This window comes from Caloenas nicobarica, chromosome 3, assembly GCF_036013445.1.
Source record: "Caloenas nicobarica isolate bCalNic1 chromosome 3, bCalNic1.hap1, whole genome shotgun sequence".
Taxonomy (NCBI): domain Eukaryota; kingdom Metazoa; phylum Chordata; class Aves; order Columbiformes; family Columbidae; genus Caloenas; species Caloenas nicobarica.
The window spans coordinates 855,505-879,118 of record NC_088247.1 but is presented as its reverse complement, the minus strand read 5'-3'; the positions used below and the strand labels follow the sequence as shown (position 1 = coordinate 879,118).

The following is a 23,614-nucleotide window of genomic DNA, read 5'->3' as shown; positions in this document are numbered from 1 at the left end:
AGACCTACAAACCAGGTGCTACATGATATATTAAATGCAGCTTTGACACCCCTCCCTATATACAACCTCCCTCCAAAGATGCTCCCCAGGGCAGGGGTCTCTGGGGATGCGGTGGGATGGGGTGGGATGCGGTGGGATGGGGTGGGATGCGGTGGGATGGGGTGGGATGGGGTGGGATGGGGTGGGATGGGATGGGATGAGGATGGGATGGATGGGGTAGGATGGGATGAGATGGGGTGGGATGGGATGGGGTGGGGTGGGATGAGGTGGGATGGGGTGGGATGGGGTGGGATGGGGTGGGATGGGATGAGGATGGGATAGATGGGGTAGGATGGGATGGGATGGGATGGGGATGGGGATGGGGTGGGATAGGATAGGATAGGATAGGATAGGATAGGATAGGATAGGATAGGATAGGATAGGTTGGGATGGCCCTACAATTTCTGCAACGACCCAGGAGCCGGCAGGCAGGAACCACCACCAGAGCAGTGTGTGACCCAGCACCTCGGTGCTCCCACCCGAGTGAGACACACCGCAGAACCTTCCCCTCCACAACTGCGGCCGGCAGCACGGCCAGTGAGCGGTGGCGCTGCCGTGTCCAGGCGCACACAACGTGTTTTCCCAAAGCAAGGATGCTCCTTGCCTGCAGCCGCTGCGTTTCCAACTTATTAACGTCAAAATGGGGCATCAGAAGGAGGGGGAGAATGTGCTGGATATAGAAATAAGCTCTCGGGGCTCTGGGAGCCCCTCTGAGCACACATGGCACATGACCAAGCTTTGAATTTCCTTATAACCGCCCACAATGAATCCATAGGAACTGCTGCATGCAAGTACTGCGTGTCCTGGTGTAAACACTCTAACATCGTTTCATTTCTAACCCTATTTTCACAAATAATGCACATTAAAACAAACAAACAAAAAGCAAATAAACAGAAACCTGTAGAAGATAAAAACCGAAACATTTTCATGCTGGGCAGCCTCTTGACAGAGGATCTGTTTAGCAAATAAACCCAACCCCTTCAGCTGGTTTTGAAGCACAGTAGAACGAATAAACGTATTTTTCCCCCAAGTCAAAAGCAAGTGTAGCCACAATGCTTTTGCACAGAGCTTTGTTAAAAACGCTGGCGGCTCAGAAGTTGGAACTTGGCACATGAGTCTCCCTCAGCAAAGGCAGGGCTTGGAGGACAAGAAACCAAACAAACTCCTGCCTGTTTCTGGCCGTGCAATCCAAAAGGTGATTAAGCGCCGAGGAATGCGATTCAGGGCCGGCATGAATGGAGTGAACGCTCTGCACAACCCGTCCTGCTCGTCACGGGACAGCGGGAGCATCGGCAAAACCACACTTCTCCCCGGCAGCCTCCAAACTGCTATTTTGGAAAATCTCTCTGGTTCCTGCAATTCGGGATTAAAACCACCCAAGTGCTCTGTGCTGTTGCAGTTTGCCTGGTGCGTTTGACAGCACCGACCCCCTCGTGCTGCGTGCACACCCTCCGAAACGGGACGGAACGACCGGATCCCCCCGGGCTGACGGCAACTGCCCATCGGTCCCCAGCCGAGCGTCAGGAGAGGCTCCTGCACCCCCCCGAGTCACAGTGTGGCTTGGGTTGAAGGGACCTTCCAAGCTCATCAAGTCCGACCGCTGCCACGAGCAGGGACATCTTCACCCAGCTCAGGGATCTTCTTTCTCTTCAGACAGAACCAGGTCTGCTGCAGCGTCAGCTCCGCGTCTCGGTCCGCGTTTCACCGCGCTCATCCCACGGCGACAGGAAGCACCACCACACGATTCGGGGATTCGGTTCTCACCTCAACCACCACAGGACAGCGTGACCCACCAAAGCAAACAGACGGCCAAGAAAGTGATCCCGATGTGTGCCCAAGGCTGTTCCCTGCCAAGCCTTCCTCCTCGTATCCCAAAAAGTCACCTGCTACGGGCAGTGCCGCCCACTAAAGAGCAGGGTAAGGTCTCCTCCAGCACGCGACGGCAGCACAGACGCAGCCTTTGGTTCCGAATGTCTACTGATGGATAAACTCCAGAGATACGGAGGTCTGGTTCCCTACGTGACCTCAAATCTTTACCATCTCAATAGCTCTTGCAGGAGCCTTTCAGGTTTGATACCCTCCAGGAGGCCCACGGACACAGCTCTTAGTGAGGAGGCACCACCTCAAAGCCTATTCTAAAGCTATGTCTGTCTATATTAGTGAGTTAAACCATACCAAAGAGCGTTTCTGGCACTGGAACAAGATGATTTACAATATCTAAGTGTTAGTATGCTCCCTGGCAGGGCTGTGACACATTGGAGCTCCCAGACACACCACTCCCAACGCTGCAACCAGCCCCCGGCTCTCGCAGGCTGCGACAATGCACAGCTCGGAGCAGCACAGGATTGATTTTCCCGTGTGCATTTGCTGACACAGACGGGGCCTGGACCCTGCCACACTCGCCAGCTGAACCAGAGAGGGCATTAAGGCTGCCAGCACGGTGGGTAACCAGATTTGGTCCTCTTATTCTGTGTTACGCTATTTGGGCTGTCCACTCCTGCCCTCCAGACGGTAGTCTTCCACTTATTTCAGAAATGCTTGTCAGTTATGAGAATAAACAAATGTAATTCAAGGCAGCTGGGTCGCACCAGCTATGGAGCTGGCAGACACGATCCACCAACGCTGCGAGTTCGCCCGTCACCCGCAGAGCCCGGAGGGGCACCCCGCAGACGACCGGGGCCACGCGGTGTGAGAAGGCAGCGACTTGCAGCGTTAGGAGGAATTATTAATATTTTTGTTACAGTGCACCAGTATGTGACGGTGGGAGCCACCCAGACGCGCATCAGGGATCCACTCCAGAGGGGTGCACGGGACCTCTGGCTGACGCAAAAACGGGTGCGGATCTGAACGGCACTCTCAGATTCAGATATCAACACGATGAGACTTCTTCAGCTGTTCCAGGGCTGTTCAAGGTCAGGAATTCCCCACGTGCAGGTTTCTCCATCTCTTGGCAAGGGACGCAGGTATCGTCCCAGCTTGCTGTCTGGGCGCAGCCTTGCTAGAGCCCCCGGGTGAGAAGGTTCATCTCAGCAGAGGCGTGTGCGCCGCTGCCCTTGCAGCTCTCAAGCTGACTGAAATGCAGGTTGGACTCGATGATCTTAAGGGTCTTCCGACCACAATGATTCCACGATCATCTATACTCTGAATCACCTGAACGATGGGAGGAAAACAGGAATTCCTGTCTCCCTCTCCACTAAGGAGCGACCCTCCCACGATTGCCATGACCTCACGAGGATTGTTGGGTGGGAGCGTGTCCACTTTTTCTGATCGGTAACATAACCTCGGAATTCATGGGTCAAATCTGCTCCGCTGTGTCGCATGGTTCCCACCATCTTCTGAAAGGAAGACGCTTCCATTCCAGGGTTTAAACACTCCCATGTGAGCTCCTCTGCTGTGAAGCCATTTCCGTGCCTGTTCAGCATTAGAGAAGTTCTCTTGTGTTGGAGTGTGAGCGCTTGACGCTCCTCTGGATTTGTTGTATGAATTGTACTACACGCCAAAGACATCATCCATGTGATGTACATCTTTGTGAATTCCTTTGACGTTCTTCTGAATATTGAACACTACAGCTCCATTGGCCGCTCATTTGACTACAAAACAAAGAGGGTTTAATATTTAGCAGATTATTCAAGCCTCTCACCAGCTGTGACATGAAAATGGTCCTGTTGTAAATTAGGAGCTACGCTGGCAAAGATCTTTATTAGCTGGGACACAACAATCTTAGCAGTAGTAGAGAACAGTGTGGCGGGCTATGAATACCATGTGGCTGAACACTCCGTTACTGGAATAATGTCCCAAGACAAAGCTCTGTTCCTCAGGGGTGTGACCAGGACTGGCCCCACGGACTCCAAGGGACAGTTCTGCAACAGGAAAGACAGGACAGAAACTTTGCAAATCTTGACAGGAGATCTCCTCTGAATATGGGGCACAGAAGTTCTTTGACTTCCCTGTAAACACCAGGGTCAGGAATCACAGCTCTCTCCTGACACAAACTCCTCACAGCTTGCCATGATTTGCTGACCAAGACCGGCCAAGAGACACAGTAGCTTCTAGGACTTCTGAGGACATTCGCATGACTGGAGTTTGGTCTTTCAGATAGAATCCCAGAATCATTTTGGTTGGAAGAGACTCTCAAGATCATCGAGTCCAACCATAACTCACCCCTGGCACTGCCCCATGTCCCTGAGAACCTCGTGTCCGTCTGTCCAACCCCTCCAGGGATGGTGACTCCAGCACTGCCCTGGGCAGCCTGTTCCAATGCCCCACAGCCCTTTGGGGAAGAAATTGTTCCCCACATCCAACCTCAACCTCCCCTGGCGCAACTTGAGGCCGTTTCCTCTGGTCCTGGCGCTTGTTCCTGGGGAGCAGAGCCCGACCCCCCTGGCTCCAAGCTCCTTTCAGGCAGGTCAGAGATCAGAAGGTCTCCCCTCAGCTCCTGTTCTCCAGCTGAACCCCCAGCTCCCTCAGCCGCTCCTGGAGATGAAAGTCAGTTATCACACAATTTTCTGCGGTCACTTGGTGGTAACGTCAGCAGCTGAGTAACTTGTTATTAACCCCCCAGGAGCAGCAAAGATCTCTACTCAGTGCTTACAGATACAATCGCTGGCTGCAGATACACGATGAAGCTGACCCACCGGGTCGTGTCTTGCTGCACGTGGTGCCACGCCAGTTCCTGGTAACAGGCGAACCATCCACAACGGCCACACTAACGTGGGCACCGTCAGGACACAGCCTGTGTTGTCTCCATTAAATGCAGAATGAACAAGACAGCTTTTTGTCCTTGAAGGGATTTTTTTGCTTGCAAAGCAATTTGCTTGAACATAGCCAAGAAGCTGATCCTCTTTCACCCACCTCTGTAAACCCCACGGGTGATATGGAGAAGGTAGAATGGGACTTCCAGCTTCAGCAGCAAAGGGAAATCAGAGATTCCTACAGCAGATGCTGATTCTACTGCTCTTGATGCGCCGCTGCCCGTCCTGAACCCCAGGCTGTTATTCCACCTTAACACTGAGATGCTCGGGCCTCCACATCTTCCCTCATACATGGTCCTGCTGTTTCTGGCCTCGTCCATAGGCCTTTGTGAGGCACCAACCAGACTCAGCTCTTCTCCTTTAACTTCTTTTTCCAAGACAGACGCTTGTTGACCCAAGGACAGGGCTGGCTGAGCACACAGTAGCCGGTACCATTCCTAGCTACTGTGGGGTTTCACACACATGTAGAGGGAAGACGTGACTCTAGAGCCACCAAAACTGGTAGCAGTTCTAAAGGACAGTGGGATGCTTGACAATATTTTTGAAGTTCTTCAGTTGGTTGTGTTTCTTCAACCCACACTCTCACAGACATTCAGCCCTTTATTCAAGCATTTCTGTTACTGGAGTACACGTATGACCATGAAGTCCTGAAGATGTGTGGAAGCCACTGTATGGTCCAATGAGTTCTTCTGGTCTTCAAGCTGGAGATATGACACTACCTCCCCTCCAGAATAGCGGGGACACCAATACAGTGGGTGAGCGTAGGGTTGTTACCAGCCACACAAAGCCCAGCCGGAGGCCAGTTACCAGCGGTGTGCCTCAAGGGCCGATACTGGAGCCAGTGCTGTTCAACTTCTTCAGTAACGCCCCGGATGACAGGACAGCGAGCACCCCAACAGGTTTGCAGACAACGCAGAACTGGGAGAAGTGGTTGATACACCGGATGGTTGTGTTGCCATTCAGAGAAACCTTGAAATGCTGGAGAAACGGGCAGACAGGGACTTCGCCAAGTTGAACACAGGGTGCAAAGTCCCGTTCCTGGGAAGGAACAACCCTGTGTGCTCTGGGGGGTGACCGGCTGGAAAGCAGCTTGGCAGAAAAAGACGTTGGGGTCCTGCGGAGATGTTGAACATGAGCCAGCAAAGTACCGTTGAGCAAAGAAAGTCAACAGCGTCCTGGGCTGTGCTGGGAAGGGCTGGCAGCAGGTGGAGGGAGGTGGCCCTTCCCCTCAACCCGGCATTGACGAAGCTGCAGCTGGAGGGCCGGGTCCAGTTCTGGACAACCCAGTACAAGACAGACTTAGCACGAGACTGGAGCAAGTCCAAGGAAGAGCCAAAAAGATGATCAAGGAGCGAGTGTATCTGGCATGTGAGGAGAGGCTGAAGGAGCTGGGACTGTTTGGCTTCAAGAACAGAAGCCTCAGGGGGATCTTATCGATGGACATAAACCAGATATAAACAGAGCTAGACCCGTCCGAGTGGTCCCCAGCGAAAGAACCACAGGCAATGGAATGGAAATACAGGCACAAATACAGGAAATTCCATTTAAAAATAAAGAAAAAAACTTCCTTGCAGGGAGGGCACTGAAGCACCAGAACCCGTTGCTCAGAGGGGCTGTGGAGAGACTCAAAGCACGACGGGACAGGTTCCCGTGCAGCCCCTCAGGTGACGCTGCTTTGGGCAGGGGGTGGACACGCCGATCTCCAGAGATGCCTGCTGTGTGATTTCTGTGTGTTCCTCAGCCAACTGGAGCGTTGTATCCCAGGATTTCCAGCTTTTTCAGGCTGCATGTTTATAGTTAAGAGGAAAGCATTTCAAGCTACTTCGGTCCACGCAAAGGTAAGGATGTCAAGTTTCAGTTCCTACAGATCAGCAATGTGTCCTTTGGTTGGTCAAAATCCACCCTTCTTGAGTTTCAAATTCTTTTTGGCTCACCCATCATAGATTCCAGCAGAACGGGACTGGACAGAGTGTCAATGTGTTGACGTTATTTTAGCAGTCAGTTTTGGCTCTCTCGTCCTCCTACTAACATAGTGTTCCAGGGAAAGAAGAGAGGTAAAATTGGGCAAACTCTTCCTTTGATCTCGTATTTAACCTTCTTCTTTTTCCATAGTCAAGCTGAACATCACCACGCAGGAAAACCAAGCTAAAATACGCTGCATTTCCACGCAGATGATTATTCCTAGCAGTGACGCTGGGTAAGAGAATCACATAGGCTACAGAATTCCACCTGCAAGGTGCCTCGGCAAACCCAGCGACAAATCTGCACCGGCAGCATCGGCTCGAGAGGAACGGGGTTCTAACAGCAGATGCACACTTACCACCACCTTTTAAATTCACGACAGAACTTTAACAAAAGGCCAACCAGGAGTCACCAAAAGCCCATTTCAACACATGTAGCACTGAAGCACTTTCAGCAATAGAGTTACCCAGAAAGATATATTTCCTTACAAAACATAAGTGACCAGAATTCCCAACTGATGTATCAAATAGCCAGTTCGGGTATCCGCTAAACAACATGGAAAAACCGCCAACAATGGGAAACACAGGATTAGTCTTCCTTAAAGCTTTGTGTATAAAGACAACCATGTCGGAAAATGCTGAAAATCGGTTCTGCTGGAGAGAAGACATTGAACATCTGGCTGTTTCCGAGAAAAGCAAAAGGGCTCCCTCTGGAGTGGATTCCGAAACCAACGCAGGACTCAGGTTTTAAGAGGCGGACAGAGAAGATGAAAATCGGTAACAAAGCAAATGCATTCTTGTCTCTTGTTAGTTTACTCATCCTGTTTACAACGAGCATACTGGGACTAATTCAAGGAGACTATATCATGACTGAATGATATGGATCTCTGCCCAGAATATTAAGTCATTAATTAGTTTTCATGCATGGACTTGTATGTGGCAAGGAGGCAAATTAAAGGATTCCTGAAGAGACAAGAAAGCTTTCTTAGCAAGGAAAATACTCCAAAGAATCTCTAACAAAATATATTATGAAGCCAGCTGAGAATCCACATTTTCAACCCTGGATGATCATGCACAATTCTATAAAAAACTAATGAATACAGCCACCAGTTGTGTACCCATGGCAATAAAATTAATTTGAAAAGGAGAGAGGAATAACTTTAAGGACATACACAAAAACATGCTCTACTGGAAAATGATGAGGGCTGCTTTCAAATTTGTAAGTGTGAAAGGCCTCACATTCCCATGGTTTATTTGCATATAAGCCAATGAACAGAAAATAGTTTTCATGCAGAATGAAAAAAGAGTTGGATCACCTACAAACTGAAGTCAACTTACTGCCTGCTTTTGCTCTTCTTCCTATAACGTTGGCAAAAGAAAAAGGTGAAAAGAGAAACAGAAGAGATTAATTAGCACATGAAAAGGAAACATCTACACACACAAAATACACAACAGGGCCCATGAAAGAGCAGAACGTGGCAAATTGTAGGAACATCTGCAGACACGAAAGGAAATGAGGCCGTTAGATGTAACAGCCGTGGTGGGACTGCAAAGGCATCATCTGTTCCATCCTCAAAAGAAGACTCTTGTCTAAAATGGCCTTGAGCGTTGGCAAAAGCCGAATACATGGATGGTTGTCACAGTATGGATATAGGACAGGATACCCAACTGATCTCTTGGCTTTTACACAGAACCTTTACCGGCTTGTCTTCCTCCCCCGGGCTCGGAAATGCCTCTCGAGCTGTCCTCAAGGCAGGAGATACCAAACCTGCAGCCCCTAAAGCCTGGAGATACCACCTGGAGCCAGCAACTGCTGCGCGACATTCAGGTCCCTGTGTGCACAAACCTGCCCTGGGCGAGACCCAAACCGCCCCAGCCCGAGGGGCAAAACAGCCCCGTTTTGGTGCAGGAGTGCCTGGAGCCACTGGGCCCGCAGGGACCTCTGGCAAGTCAACCAGGTCTGGAAGGGGACGGGGGAAAGTGGGGGCAGGAGCACCAAAGATGTGGAGTAAGGAGACAGATGCACAGAAAACAATTCTGTGTGGGTCACTTCATTTGGAAGACCAAAAAAAAAAAAAATGAAATATGGATGACTTTATCCCCTTTTGAAGCAGAGAACTGTCCACTGTGGCCACGGACACGGTGGGGTCACAGTCTGACTCCAATTACATGAGCATTCACGGGAAAGACCCAAGTATCACGTAGTCGAGAGTTTCATAATTCGAAAGTTTTTGTAGATTTTGTCCTTGCTTATATAACAACCATTTCGAGTCCCATGGCAGCTGTGGTGCGGGAAGCAATGCTGTGCCGCAGGAAGAGGCTGGGAGCATGTTTTTGATGCCGCTCACATTCACAGGAATAGCGATTACAGCTTTTCCAGGGTCACGGCGTGTTCCCTCCAACGGCGGCTTCGCACGGGCTGCCAGCGCAGAGGGCACAGCACCGGGGAGCACGGCTCCCCAGAAATTCGGGTCATGGAACCCAAATTCACGGAATAAAAGCTCCTTCTGGCCTCAAATCTGAGGACCAATTGATCCACCTTCCCTCATTTATTTCCCATCAGGATTAACCTGAACTCTGTCCCTTAATTTAGAGCAGCTTCTTCTCACCAACCGCTGCAGTAAAAGATGTTTTTCTAACTGTGCACCGAGGGCATGGCAGAGACCTCTGGGACTGACGGCAGAGAACTCTGCATTTCTGGGCAGATACTTCTATTCTCCTCTCCCAAGCCCCGGTGCTCTCTCAGGTGTGTATTTTGGCACCGACGGACAGATGTTGGGGATGGCTCCATGGAACCGCAGCCCAACACCAGCCATGGGCTGCCCTCCCCACGCTCCCACTCCTTCCCAGTTGTTCCTCCCACCAGCACTGGGACTTGCAGGAGCAGATGGTGAGCCAGGCCAGGGAAAAGATCTTAAACGATCTCCACTCTACAAAAAAAGTTTGAAAAATGAGGCTTTAGCATTAACTACAGATGTGAAAAAAAAATCCCAAGAGGCGCGGAGCTTTGCTGGAAGGACCGAGCGGTTATGAGATAAATCATCAGATCGGCTGCTGAGGAAATTACCACTGAGGAAATGGAAAAAGTGAAATGGGATATGTCTGCTGAATATCCGTGTAGCTGAAAGCAAAGCCCTGCAAGCAGGCAGACATGGCCACTGCAGACTGCTCCCCAGCAGGGTGCCAGCTGTCGGCACTGGGTCTGTCACTGGAGCCTGCGGGGACCAGAGGAAACGGCCTCAAGTTGCACCAGGGGAGGTTGAGGTTGGATCTGGGGAACAATTTCTTCCCCAAAGGGCTGTGGGGCATTGGAACAGGCTGCCCAGGGCAGTGCTGGAGTCACCATCCGTGGAGGGGTTGGACAGACGGACATGAGGTTCTCAGGGACAGGGGGCAGTGGTGGCCTTGGCAGTGTGAGGTTAATGGTTGGATTTGATGATCTTGAGCGCCTCTTCCAACCCAAACAGTTCTGTGACTCTGTGACTGGGTTGGCCTCCTCCAAACCGTCCTGTGGGAAGGGGTTGGGGCAGCTGGTCCCCTCTGGGGATGGGGATGGTCTGGGCCAGCACTGGTAGCCCTGGCCCAACGGCACGTCAGTGCCCACAGCCCCAGCAGAGCAGGTCGGCGAGTGCCCGTCCAGGGACGTCGTTGGCACTAACGAGCCCCCCGGACAGAGCAGTCGGGGTCTCGCGAGCACGTGGGACGATACAGCAGGAGGTGCCAATGATGGCACTTAGGGACAAGCTGAACGGGCAGAACGTCTCCTTGGGGAAAACCACCAACAAAGTCCTGCAACCGAAACCTCCGCACAGGAGCGTCGACACATCGGCGAGAAGACATAGAAGGGCACTCAGTGCAAAACCCAGCCTTAAATCTCAATTGCAACTGTGCAGGCTGCTAAACATGGGAGCAGGATGCTCGTCACGGGGTTTTGATTGTCCTGCTCTGCTCCGAGACCAACGCTCATGGACACGGGACGAACCTCCAGAGAACAGCCCCGTCCCCACAGACAGACCCTGTGTACTGAGGGGCTGAGGCACCAAACGTTCACGTAACCCGAGCGGGGTACACGGCATCCAGCTCTACATGGTGAAATGAAGGCAGCATTAAAAATGCAAAAAGTACTGCATAAGAAAATGGAAAAAACACCATAAAAGCTTAACAGCTGATCTAAATTATAAATGAAAATTTCTGAACTGCACCAAACGACAAGAGAAGCTAAAACCGTGTGGGAAAACTTCGTGTCTGGCAGGGCCAAAGCCACCAAAGAGGAGACTTTGAAATGAACCCAACTATCAGAAAAGAAATCGAGCCTTGAGGGGGTGTGTACTGCTTCTTGCTAGTCATGGTAAAATCCTTAATATTTGAAGAGGAATTAGTATTTCTGTTCCGTATTTGACTAATAGTACTCTCCCCTTGTAGTTTCTGTCAGCAAACAGTGAAGTACTTTCCACTGCTAATGAGAAAAGGTGTTTAAAAGTGTCTACTAGAAATAATATTTTTAGATCAGCAGGCTGGGTAGCTTGCGTTGGGATTCTTAAAATCATTACATGAGGAGTTACCCAGTCCAGGGAAAGTAATTTTTAATAAATCTTGGAATACCCAGGACTGGAATGTGCTGTGTTGCACTGATATTCAAAAAGGGAGGTAAGAACTTAAATAAGCATAAACATCTTGCCCTGTCATTAATTTATTCCAAGTAACAGAAACGCTGATACAACTAATAAGTAACATATGAAGCATTATAGCTTCATGGAAAATAGATCTTGCCAAATAAATCTCATTTTGTTATATGAATGTATTACAAGTTTGGCTTCTAAAGGAACCGCACAGATGTAATGTATTTTCATATCTGCAGTTCCTCTAGAGGCCAAGCTTGTAATACATTGTCATTAACCAGTTAGCATTACACAAAATAAATAAAGGGCTTTGCACAGAGTCAGATCTGGATAACCGGCAGCTTTCACAGAGCTCTCACTGGTGCAGAAAGGCACAAAGAGGAAAACGGTGATGAAGAGAAACAAAACTCTTGTGACTCTCTGCAGTGTCACTGAGATTCAGAGAAGAATTCAACATACGGTTTGGTTTTGCCAATTAGAAAAATAATATTAAAAATCTAGAGAAGACAAACAAATGAGCCACAGAAAAGACCGGAGCCCAGGACCGCGAGCGGCTCAACAGAGCTCTACCTGCTCAGCAGATTTAGAAGCCGAGCCTGTGAAGTGCCTTCGCTCAGATGAGTAAGTATCTGTGTAGGAAAAACCAGGGGTGCTAAAGTGCTGCCTAATTTCATGGAGGGAGAACCACATGTACCAGAGCCAATGGGCGCAGACTGAAGCTAAAATACATTAAAACTGAAAATGAGGCATAATTTTTTAACTGTGCGAGCAAATTTGCATTGGCAGTGAATTTTCCACTTCTGATTTCTCCAGTTCAGGAGCAGATGTCTTTCTGGAAGACGCTTTAATCAGAGAGAATCTGCCAGGCTCCATAGGAAGCTCATCAGGGAAATGCAAAGAACCACATTATGCAACATGGAGAACGAAATGGCTACAACAGTCACAGGCTCCCGCGATAACTCGCGTTGGAAGGGACCTCAGGAGGTCTCAGGTCCAGCCCCCTACTCAGAACAGGGTCGACTTAATTTCAGACCTGGTTGTTTAGAGCCCTGTTCAGTTTGGTCTCGAGAACCTCCAGGCTGGAGGAGGCACAACCTCTCCGGGCACCCTCAGGGGGAAGGAGATTTTCCTTATACCCAGTTCAATTTGCCCTTATAGTTTTTAAACAATTTTGGGAACTGGGGGAGATAAATAAAAGATACTGAGTTTAAAAATGGAAAGCCTAGTAAGAGCCAGTTTCTAAGCTAGGCTTCTGTACAACACCGCCTAGAAGACGTCATTAAGGTTTCTGTCAACCTCAGAATTGAACTGCATGGTTCAACTTAGCAAACGGGTCCTAAAAACATGACTTTATCACATGTGAGTCAGCTACGGTTCCTTCCCTCTGCTGCAACCATCGAACCACAGGATGGTTTGTGCTGAACGACCTCCCCAGCTCCCCCAGTGCCCCCCCTGCCATGAGCAGGGACATCTGCACCAGCTCAGGTTGCTCAGAGCCCCGTCCAGCCTGGCCTGGGATGTCTCCAGGGATGGTTCAGCCACCACCTCTCTGGCCAACCTGGGACAGGCTCTCACCACCCTCAGCGCAAATAATTTCTTCCTCATGTCCAGCCTGAATCTCCCTCCTTTAGTTTAAAACCATCACCCCTTGTCCTGTCACAACAGGCCCTGCTCAAAAGTTTGTCCCCATCTTTCTTATGGGCCCCTTTTAAGTACAGAAAGCTCTGCAGGGTGTGCTGGGGTCACACAGGTTCAGAGCTGTGTGTCTGAGGAAGAAATCGCACCTGGGCTGCAGGTGGGAGAGCACAAAGTCAGGCCTGTCACAGAACAGCCCGTCACCATGAGGAGACGATGGCATTGACACCATGAGGAGACAGTGGCACTGACACCATGAGGAGACGATGGCATTGACACCATGAGGAGACGGTGGCATTGACACCCTGAGGAGATGGTGGCATAGACACCCTGAGGAGACGGTGGCATTGACACCCTGAGGAGACGGTGGCATTGACACCATGAGGAGACGGTGGCATTGACACCATGAGGAGATGGTGGCACTGACACCATGAGGAGACGGTGGCATTGACACCATGAGGAGATGGTGGCACTGACACCATGAGGAGACGGTGGCCTTGACACCCTGAGGAGATGGTGGCATAGACACCCTGAGGAGATGGTGGCATTGACACCATGAGGAGACAATGGCATTGACACCATGAGGAGACAATGGCATTGACACCCTGAGGACATTATGGCATTGACACCCTGAGGAGATGGTGGCATTGACACCGTGCGGAGACGATGGCATTGACACCATGAGGAGACGGTGGCATTGACACCATGAGGAGACAGTGGCATTGACACCCTGAGGAGACGATGGCACTGACACCATGAGGACATGATGGCATTGACACCCTGAGGAGACGATGGCATTGACACCCTGAGGAGATGGTGGCATTGACACCGTGCGGAGACGATGGCATTGACACCATGAGGAGATGGTGGCATTGACACCCTGAGGAGACGGTGGCATTGACACCATGAGGAGACGGTGGCATTGACACCATGAGGAGACGATGGCATTGACACCATGAGGAGACGGTGGCATAGACACCCTGAGGAGATGGTGGCATAGACACCCTGAGGAGACGGTGGCATTGACACCCTGAGGAGATGGTGGCATTGACACCATGAGGAGACGGTGGCATTGACACCATGAGGAGACAATGGCATTGACACCATGAGGAGACGGTGGCATTGACACCATGAGGAGACAATGGCATTGACACCATGAGGAGACGATGGCACTGACACCATGAGGAGACAATGGCATTGACACCATGAGGAGACGGTGGCATTGACACCATGAGGAGACAATAGCATTGACACCCTGAGGAGACGATGGCACTGACACCCTGAGGAGTATTTGGGAGGACCAATCTGCGAAGGGTACTGAGCGCTTTGCAGCCGCCAGGGCGTGCAGAGCCCCCCACACCAGAGCTCGTCACCACGCTGCGGATGTCCAGACTGATTTTGTTACAACGAGGCTCCTCAAACGTGTGCAAGGAAAATGCTCGGCCTGTGGGCACCTGAACCATGAAGAATCAAACTGTTTCTGCCGCAACAACTTTTAACACTTTCCCAAAACTGTAATTCAGTTTTGGATGCCCAATTTCAGAGACATCACACTTCAACTTGCAAAGGTTTAGGGTCTGAAGGTGAATTTAGCAAGTGATTGTCTCCCATATTTTTAGAAGACAGACATTAACAGGCTGAACAGGAAAAAATTAGAGCGTGCAGAACCGCTGACTTAAAAAAAATACTTCCCAACTATTAATACTAACTATGAGCTCATCTGCCCAGGGAAATGAAACAGAACAGCCCCTCTGAAGTGCATTTGATCGCAGCCCCTGGTACACACATTCCCATTCCAGAACACAAGCTTAATCTGATGAGTGCCTGCACTTGGGATTGACAGCTGATGTGAATTCATTATCACTTTCAAGTGCAGACAAGCTCTGAATTCTTCTGGAATTCTGAGGATGTGCCTGTAGCTGATCCGCAAACCGTGCGGCTGCTGCCAGGGTCACTGCTGCCATCTCGCTCCCACTTCTGCCATTTTCTGCTGCATCTTTATTGCATCTTGTCTTTGACCCAAACCTCTTTGAATAAGGACAATGTTTTGCCATTCACTTTATAGAGCGGCTCTTGTCCAGTTCAAAGAACAGAGAGAATAAACGCATAACAATATTTCAGGCTACGGTCATCAACTGTGAGCTCAACTCTAGCAAGACTCTATAAAAAAATGACGGACCCTCATCAGAAACCCCAACGATAACATGTCCCACGGCTCAGACCCAAACCCACCATGTTCTGAACCAAACCCCCGCCACTGCCGTGTCACCGGTGAACCCAGCACCGCGCCACGGCACCAGAGCTCCCAGTGCACGTCCCCGTTAGAACTGGGAGAACTGAACCAGCACCCAAACACCACGCGTTGATCCCCAAATCTCATACTTCTGTAAAGCCTTCCAAACCTGATGGGTTCTTGGTATTTTAACCAAAGCAGCAGCACATGAACCCAAAAACCCATGAACCACCTGCACCAACATGCAGAGCCAGTATGGAAATGACTTTTTGCAAATTCCTTCTGTTTCTCACGAGGTATTTCTAAGGGTATGACAGCAAAGTAGGAGTCTCAGAGCAGCAACAGGGAATTCCTGAGCGGGGAGGAGAAGAACGTGCAGCATTTCTGACTTACTTTGAGCAGCTTCATCAGCCCTTCCAGCTGCACCATCAGTTCTCTTCTGCTCTCTTGAAGTGCAGACATCCTCTGTTCCAGTTCATCCTTTCTCTGCCTGTTCAGGTTACACGAAAGAGTCAGAAAATAAACTGTGGGTATTTCACAACCCCTTCAGGAAATTCACCCATAGAACTGTGTCTTTGGTTTTCATCACTCCCCCTGTTTCCAATTTTTTAAAAAACAGAGCAAAGCACAGTACAATGACCATGAAAATTATTTATAACAATCAAGCTTTTCACTTAAAATCCCCAAACCTACACTCAGCACCCTTGGTAGTAGGATGCCCTTCTCAAGAGCACTGCATTTGGAGAAAAAAAGCCCATTTTTTTCCTTCTTTTAAGAACGTCCTCAGTGTCAGCCCCAGGCATCCTGCAGAGCTTTCAGACCAGCGGGAATGAACTCCGGGAGGAAAGAGAGACAGACAGACAGGAGGAGAAAAGGCTGCAGATGTTTGGAAAGGAAAAGCACCGGCCATCACCTGTCTGGACGGAGGCTTGGCAGAGCTATTCCTGTCCAACAAGGGGACGTATCACCTCTGACATATTTGCTGTTCCAGGACCCAGGTAACAAGAAGAGGAGATAAGAAGTGACCTTCCTCCTCTCAGCATCAGAAACCCACTGTATCTCTACAGATGCCTACCGCTGAGATATTTAAGGAAATACGACTGCATGGTTTTATTTTATACTTACAAAAAGAAAGGAGTGACTAATATGAGGAGAAATTCAGACAAGCTGTCAACATGTCAGAAGTTCAGTAACTTATATGATCTGAGAAATGCTGGGCCCCAGAAATCACAAAAACCAACCAAACCAAAACAGACTAGAAAGACTTATTTATTCATCTGCCATTATTTTTGTGGACATAATAATGTCTTAATCCAAAGTTAAAGGCACTACATATTACCAAGGGAATTTTTAAATGTCTGAGATTATATCTATGTTCTCACGTGTTATCCTATGGATAAATCACTCTGGGAATTTTAATATCCAACTGGTTTTAGAAACACCAATTGGAAATCAGAATCTGGAAAAGAAACAGGCCGTGTACTTCAACTGAAGAAATCTGTAGTGTGTGACTTGCTTTTCTTGTGGTGACCGTGGAAATCGCAGACCATGAGCACACACCCCAGCCGGAAAACTGCTGAGGCTACGAAACAGAATCCACTTGTTTCTACACGGTTCAGGAAGGACAGACGACTACAGAGTATTAACTATCCTGGGGATTTCTTTCAACATCTTTTTGTATTTTTAAGAATGTGGTTATTAGCTACTGCAACATATCACCAAAATAAGGCAATAAAGAGATGATTACACATGCCTGGTCACCTAGAATGTGTTAGAAACCCACCAAACGTAGCTTTATCTGTCTAATCCATCAAACTGTCCTTTTTCTCTCTCTAGGTCAGTTCAAAGTCTGTACCTTTTATTCTGTAGTTATTTAATATATCACTGTGGTTAACAACTACAAATAATGTACAAAATCAGCATATTAATTAAGTATGGCGCTGCAAATGTAGTTGTTAATGAAGAACCAACATCAACGTCTATGTCTGATTTCGGCTGACATTATTTTTTCCCGTGACCTCTGGTGCCGTTTGCCAGTGACAAGGGGTGTTCAGTGTTCCAAATGTTCAGTGTTTGAACTGCTGGAGACAGACACAGCGATGCAGCATGAGGTGGCCGGGGCAATCTGGGCCTTGTACCTGTGCGACCCAGTGTCCTGTGGGCTTGCGAGGAACCAAGGACATCTGCATCATGAGGCAGGATCCGTGGGGACGAGGGATCCGTGGGGACGAGGGATCCGTGGGATCTGTGCAGATGAGGGATCCGTAGGGATGAGAGATCCACAGGGATGAAGGATCCATAGGGATGAGGGATCTGTGGGATCTGTAGGGATGAGGGATCCGTGGGGATGAGAGATCCATAGGGATGAGGATCCACGGGGATGAGGGATCCGTGGGATCTGTGCAGATGAGGGATCCGTAGGGACGAGAGATCCACGGGGATGAAGGATCCATGGGGACGAGGGATCCAGCCTCGCCTCACCCCAGGTTCCTCCTGTCAGCCGCGGCAGAGCCGGCCCATCTCCCCGGGCTCCGTGGCTGCAGATGTTCCAACCCGGGACACGCCAATTTTACATGGATTAAGTTTTTCTTGCTTTTGCAGCCTGAACTCCACCCAGCAACTGAGCTCAGGTGGTGACATGAGCTGTCATGTCCCGTATGTCCCAAGGCAAGGTCACCACCGCCTGCTCCCAGGCTCGGGGACATCTCCTCGTCACCTCTTACTTTGTGGAAGCCCTTCAGGTCACAGATAACCTGCCCACGACAAACTTCTCTTTGGTGCCCCGCAGGCCAGGGAACTGACGTGCCCTTTGGATGTATTAATGGGAGCGATGCTGGTGGCAGGAAAGCTCAGGCTGGGGGCACCTGCAGCACCTGGGACCACGGCAGGTGCTGCCGCCCGTGACAGCGAGCCGAAGGACAGCTGGGGACTGGGAAACCTCCTGTGGGCAAACCGAAGGATTCTGAGTTGTTTACACAAGATGAGGTTAAGAGGGGAAGGAATCAAAAATCTCTAAATAGTCACACGCAAAGAGGAATTTTGAAAAAGATCTTTTTAGCTCAGCAGCCGAAAACGCAGGGAAAGATGAGACTTGGGAAGTGGCACCAGGCTGGTAAAGGTGAGAAATAACATGCACACGTTTAGTCAACCGAGCACAGACAAAGCGTAGAAATTAACCGACAATCACATTGACAGGACCAGGGGACGTGCAATTCGCCCCACCTCTAAAATGAAAGCTTGGACATCTCGCACGGATGCTGCTGCCCCGTCCAAAAGGTTCGGCAGGAGCGCTGGGAGGAAGAATTTCCCAGCTGTGCTACACAGGAGGCCAGACCGGGCAACCGCCGTGACTTGACATGCTCACTTCAGCCTTTTTTTCTCTATTTGCCAACGGCGTTCACCTATTTGAAGGCCAGAAGTGGCTACAACCATCATTCAGCTTTTTTCCTTCAGCAAAACAGAAGCCCTCTACTTAGCTCTGTTTTGTTCCCCGTGGCCCGTATTTCAGAAAAACATCTTCAGGGAAGACATCGAGGGCCTGAAAACTCTAGAACTGCTCTTGAGATTGTTGCCTCGCTTTAAAAAGCGTGAGCTTTACTAGTGGTCTGAATGCAGGTGGTTTCCAGTTTAAGCTCTTGGATCCCACAACCTCTTCTCTGCTGGGTCACAGAGCACATCACGTTGCCCTGCAATCTCCTTTTTCTCCACCTCTTGCATAACATTCTGCATCCCCTCCAGTTTTTTCAGCATTTTAAAAAAAAATTATACATAGCTATGTAAAGCACAGAGCTAGAAAATCGATGAGCATTAAGTAATAGAACAACAAATATCAGTGAAATGCACTCTAACGTTGCAGATTCTGTATGAAAAAGTAACGGAAGCAGTCAAAAGCCTTAGATTTTGGCATCTGGGGCCGGATGAGACCTGCAGACACTGCCCGCAGCTGCGGTAGCTCCATCCCAAGAGCAGAGGACTTCATGGAAAACCTTTAAACATTCCCGGGACGCACAACCGCGTGCCGCTTCCCACGAGTTTACCCCAAGGAACGGAACAAACACAGTTTGCGCAGCGCCGCTGCTGCCCAGAGCTGCCGTTTTAGAGCCTCCTGTAGATCACGGACGGCGTTTTTGAAGGTAGAGCTCTGGATTAACTACTAATAAAAGATGAAATAAAATATAGGCAGAGAATGCTCTGGTGACTACCCAAACTATGAAACACTTTATTCTATAAGTACTGACAATTTTTCCCTGTCACTTCAAAACGCAAACTTAATCAAAGAGGCTTTGAAGGTTGTTCTCCAACTTTGGGTGTATCTCTGACTATCTGAAGGTACAAACTTCTAGAGTTTCGCGGGCTAATCAAATAACTGACTTTTCTCTTCAACCCCACTCCTTTGGACAATAAATGACAAGCAGTTAATGCCATTTCTGCTAGTTTTTCCTATCGGTTTCCTCTTTACAAACAGCCTTCTGAACTATACAAACAGAATTAATTTTAAGAGACATTTTTAATTACCTCTAAATCCACTTCAAAAAAACCAAAGACAGATTGCAATATGCTGTCAGTCTTCGGGATTCAGCAGTTTAAAACAACAGTTGCAGGTGATTGGGGATATGCAGATATCTCCCTTTCCCCAACAACAGTCTGTGCCCCCCGGGCTGACCGGCCCTGAACCGAACACACACGAGCTTTAGATATTTCTCTTACCGTAGGAGCCTGAGTTCGGCCAATAAAGTTGGGTTCTGCTGGGCTTTCTCAGGGGTGGGCTGGGAGGCTTGCTCGTGTTCCAGCCGGAGACGCTGGATTTCTTGGAGTATTTCTCTACAGAAATGACAGAGGGAAGATTAAAGAGGAAAAAGGTCAGTTCCTGCTCTTCACCACCGTTACAGCCCTTCGAGCACTTTCTGTCAGTCTCCAGCCTAAGCACAGCAATTTAGTGCAGGTCTGACTGGCACAGGCTCAAAACCAAGACAGGTCAGTTAGAGCAGTCCTACAAACTGCTGTAATACACACAGGAGATTTATTACTTAATAAGAAGTACGAAATCACTTCTGTGCCATATGTGTCTCCAAAACATTTCATGTGGAAAGGGCTAAAGAGCTGTTTGAAGAGGAAAAAGCTCCATTTTCAGCACAGCCTGCGGTGCGCGGGCTGTCAGGGCTCCAAGCGGCACCGCCAGCACCCGCGGCTGTGCCGGCACCGGGGAAATTCCCACTCACCTCCCCAAGGGCTCGGGCAGGTCGGCAGGAACACGGAAAATAACAGCTCGGAGTGACAGAGACAGACTGGGGAGGTTTCACAAGAGGAAGGCGATCAGCCAGCAGCACAATTAAGGGCGCTGCGTTCTGTGTAGCCGGAGGTGAGGGAGCATAGCGCTGACGGCCAAGAACTCACTTATTAAAATGGAAACGAAAGCCTTTTGAGAGTGAAGATTATAATCTCTAATTCTCCCCCTCCTGCTCCTTCCTAAAACCGCTGAGCTGCTCTCCTTGCAAGGTTTCATACTTGCACTGATTCAGATCTCCCTTATCTGTGATCTCGACGAATAATTTCAAATACCTGCAAAGTCTCTTGGTAGTGTACTGAAGCTATGCTGTTTCCACGCTGCAAGGATTGGGCTGTTCTCCTGCTCTCCAGGAAGCGGTTCTCCTCCAAACTAACCGTAAGAAGTGTTTGTGCCGGTGTGCCGGGGGGGCCTCGGCACGGGGCGGTGCGGGCGGTGGGCTCTGCCATGCTGGCGGCTGAGCCGGGGCACAGGGAGCCCCGAGCGTGGCGATGGGGCCACCACGGCAGCGGAGCAGCTCCGCAGGTCACCCAGGGGCTGCCTGTGCCGCACAGCACACGGGGTTTGCAACCCCTCAATGGCTTGATCTGCAGAGCAGCTCCCTCCTGGGTTCTCAGCCAGAGAAACGGGAACTTGAAACGCGGCTGCTGATGGAGCAGGTAAGTGCAGATGCAATATTGTGATTAAAACAGAGCGATCTCTTAATGGCCCCTATGGAGCAAGAGGAATCACTGAATCACAAGGTGGTTTGGGTTGCAGGGCCCTCCCCAGCTCCCCCAGTGCCCCCCTGCCATGGGCAGGGACATCTGCACCAGCTCAGGTTGCTCAGAGCCCCGTCCAGCCTGGCCTGGGATGTCTCCAGGGATGCTTCAGCCACCACCTCTCTGGCCAACCTGGGCCAGACTCTCACCACCCTCAGCACAAACAATTTCTTCCTCATGTCCGGCCTGAATCTCCCTCCTTTCGTTTCAAACCATCACCCCTTGTCCTGTCACTACAGGAGCAGAGGGGCAGGATCCCCCCAAACCTGCTGCTCACGGGGCTGGGGACGCAGCCCAGGACACGGGTGGTTTCTGGGCTGCCAGTGCACATGATCAGGTCATACCTAGAAGAAAGAAACCTTCTCCTACAGCCCATCTGCTATTTCTTCCTGGCCTCCCAGTTTCTTCGGATTTGTCTTTCAGCAAAAGGAAAAAAAACCGCCCATTCTTCTCGAGCTGAGTTTCCCAGCCCAGCCTTCCCGCCTGCTTGCTCCACTGCAGCGCAGCCAATTTATTTTCCTGCTGCCTCCGGAACGGCTTATCCTGCTGCGAGAAGGTTGCTGGGCTTGCAGATGGCAACACAAGAGAGCAAGGCAGCTCAGTGCCGGTGAAGATGATTTTTAAGAAGATCAGCAAAGAAGATCAACCTGCTCCCCGGGGAACAAGGGCACGGCAGCTGCATCCGCCTGAGCTAATCGCTTAATGAGCCAGCTACACCTCTCAACAAAAGATCTAGGAAAACAATCCGGTTACTGTAATACAAAAGGTTAAAAACAAGACTGAAGGTTTTTCTCTCCTCAAATGTTTTTCCTAAAACAATCCTGATCAAAGCCGTTTTTACCTGTTTTTGTTTTCCAGCTCTGCTATCAGCTGCCTCTGTTGTTTGTTGGCATCGAAGCTGAACCCCAGGTCTGTTGGTGGGCGAGGCTGGTGGAAGAGGAACAGAGAAAAATCAGACCAAACATTCACTACCTGTTACCACAAACCACACGGTTGGGATCCAGCCCCGTATCTCCTGAACGCCACGGAATGGTATTTACAGCTATGAAACCTCGTGCAAACAGCGCTGGTGGGCTGCGGGGATGAGCCAGATGTGGTTTTACAGCTGGCTCGCTCCAAACTCAGGGTGGGCAGCTGCGGAAAGGGTGACATGGCTCATTGTCATCACTATCCGCCTGAGGAATTTCAATTGCCTTTTTTGTTAAAGACCTTCAGAAAAAATCACACCGTACCTCTCTGTTCCTAACGCACCGACGGGCCTCCCTGGGAAGAGATGCAGTTGTACCTTCATCAAAACGTCTTTTAGTGAAACATGGACCTTCCCATATGCCAACTCGTGAAGAAAAGTTGGAATAACTTGTAGCTTATGAACAGAGTTTTCACAGACATTACTTTTAAGCATGGTGACTGCCTCTGGAAAATATAATTCTTCTCAAGCCCTCAAAAGAATCAGCTGAAGAGAGCTGCTGAATAGACACATTTTCCCAGTGAGTCCTGGTCTTTGTGACCATTGTATGACATTTTCAGCAGCAGCCGGCACTACTACAGAGACAAGGACTGGGCCATTCAATGAGAATCTCTAGCTTTTGGGAGAACCTGTTGGCAGCTGGGCTGGATGGTGAAGACAGCAGATACATGGGGCAAGAAGCGAGAGGGAAGAATTACAGGCTCCTGTGCTGGTTCGGTGCATTTTTCCAGTGGAATCCCAAGGTGCTGCTTTGGAGGTCTAGTACAACTCAAAACTGGGCTGGACTAGATGATCTCCAGAGGTCCCTTCCAACCCCAACCGCCCTGTGAAAACTATCCTTCTGGCCAGCAGACACATGAATTTGTCCCCTCGGAGCTGCGGAAGCATCTTTTGTCATGGACAAGTCTCCCTGGCAGAGAAACGCCTGAGGAACGAGGCGGTGTGTGGGGTCTGCTTCTGACACCGGGTCATTACGGAACCACGGAACGGTTGAGGTGGGATGGGACCTCTGGAGGTCACCTGCTCCAGCAGGGCCACCCAGAGCCACCTGCCCAGGACCGCGGCCAGATGGCTCTGAGTATCTCCAAGCTGGGACACATCAGGGGTCTCCTAACGATGTGGAAATCACCTGGGTAAAAACCGCTCGGTAAGGCAGGGCTCAGGCAAGAAGAAACCAAACATCTTGAGAGTTCAAATGAACAGTGTGAAAAATAAAAATAAATCAACCCAGAAACCAAAGCGCAGAAGCACGGTTTATTGCAGCCGGGTCAGAAAACCCCTTTTGTCCCCCGGGCAGCGGGAGGAGCTGACGGCACAGGGTGGGCTCTGCTCCTCCCCGAGGAACGGGGCTGGGACGGACCTGT

At 49.9% G+C, this 23,614-nt stretch overlaps 1 protein-coding gene across 13 annotated transcripts in view; it reads right to left on the bottom strand.

Annotated features, from left to right (window-relative positions):
• The window catches only part of DTNB (dystrobrevin beta), a 181,716-nt gene that overhangs the window by 46,809 nt on the left and 111,293 nt on the right, over positions 1–23,614 (bottom strand). For 11 of the 13 annotated variants that reach the window (XM_065632399.1, XM_065632400.1, XM_065632402.1 and 8 more), the window contains 4 exons: positions 22,125–22,210; positions 19,946–20,059; positions 15,632–15,728; positions 8,090–8,110 (listed from right to left, as the gene is read on the bottom strand). In XM_065632399.1, the coding sequence (XP_065488471.1) occupies positions 8,090–8,110; positions 15,632–15,728; positions 19,946–20,059; positions 22,125–22,210 (318 nt within the window). The remainder of the gene's footprint in view (positions 1–8,089; positions 8,111–15,631; positions 15,729–19,945; positions 20,060–22,124; positions 22,211–23,614) is intronic. The other 2 variants (XM_065632401.1, XM_065632403.1) reach the window with 1 other exon arrangement.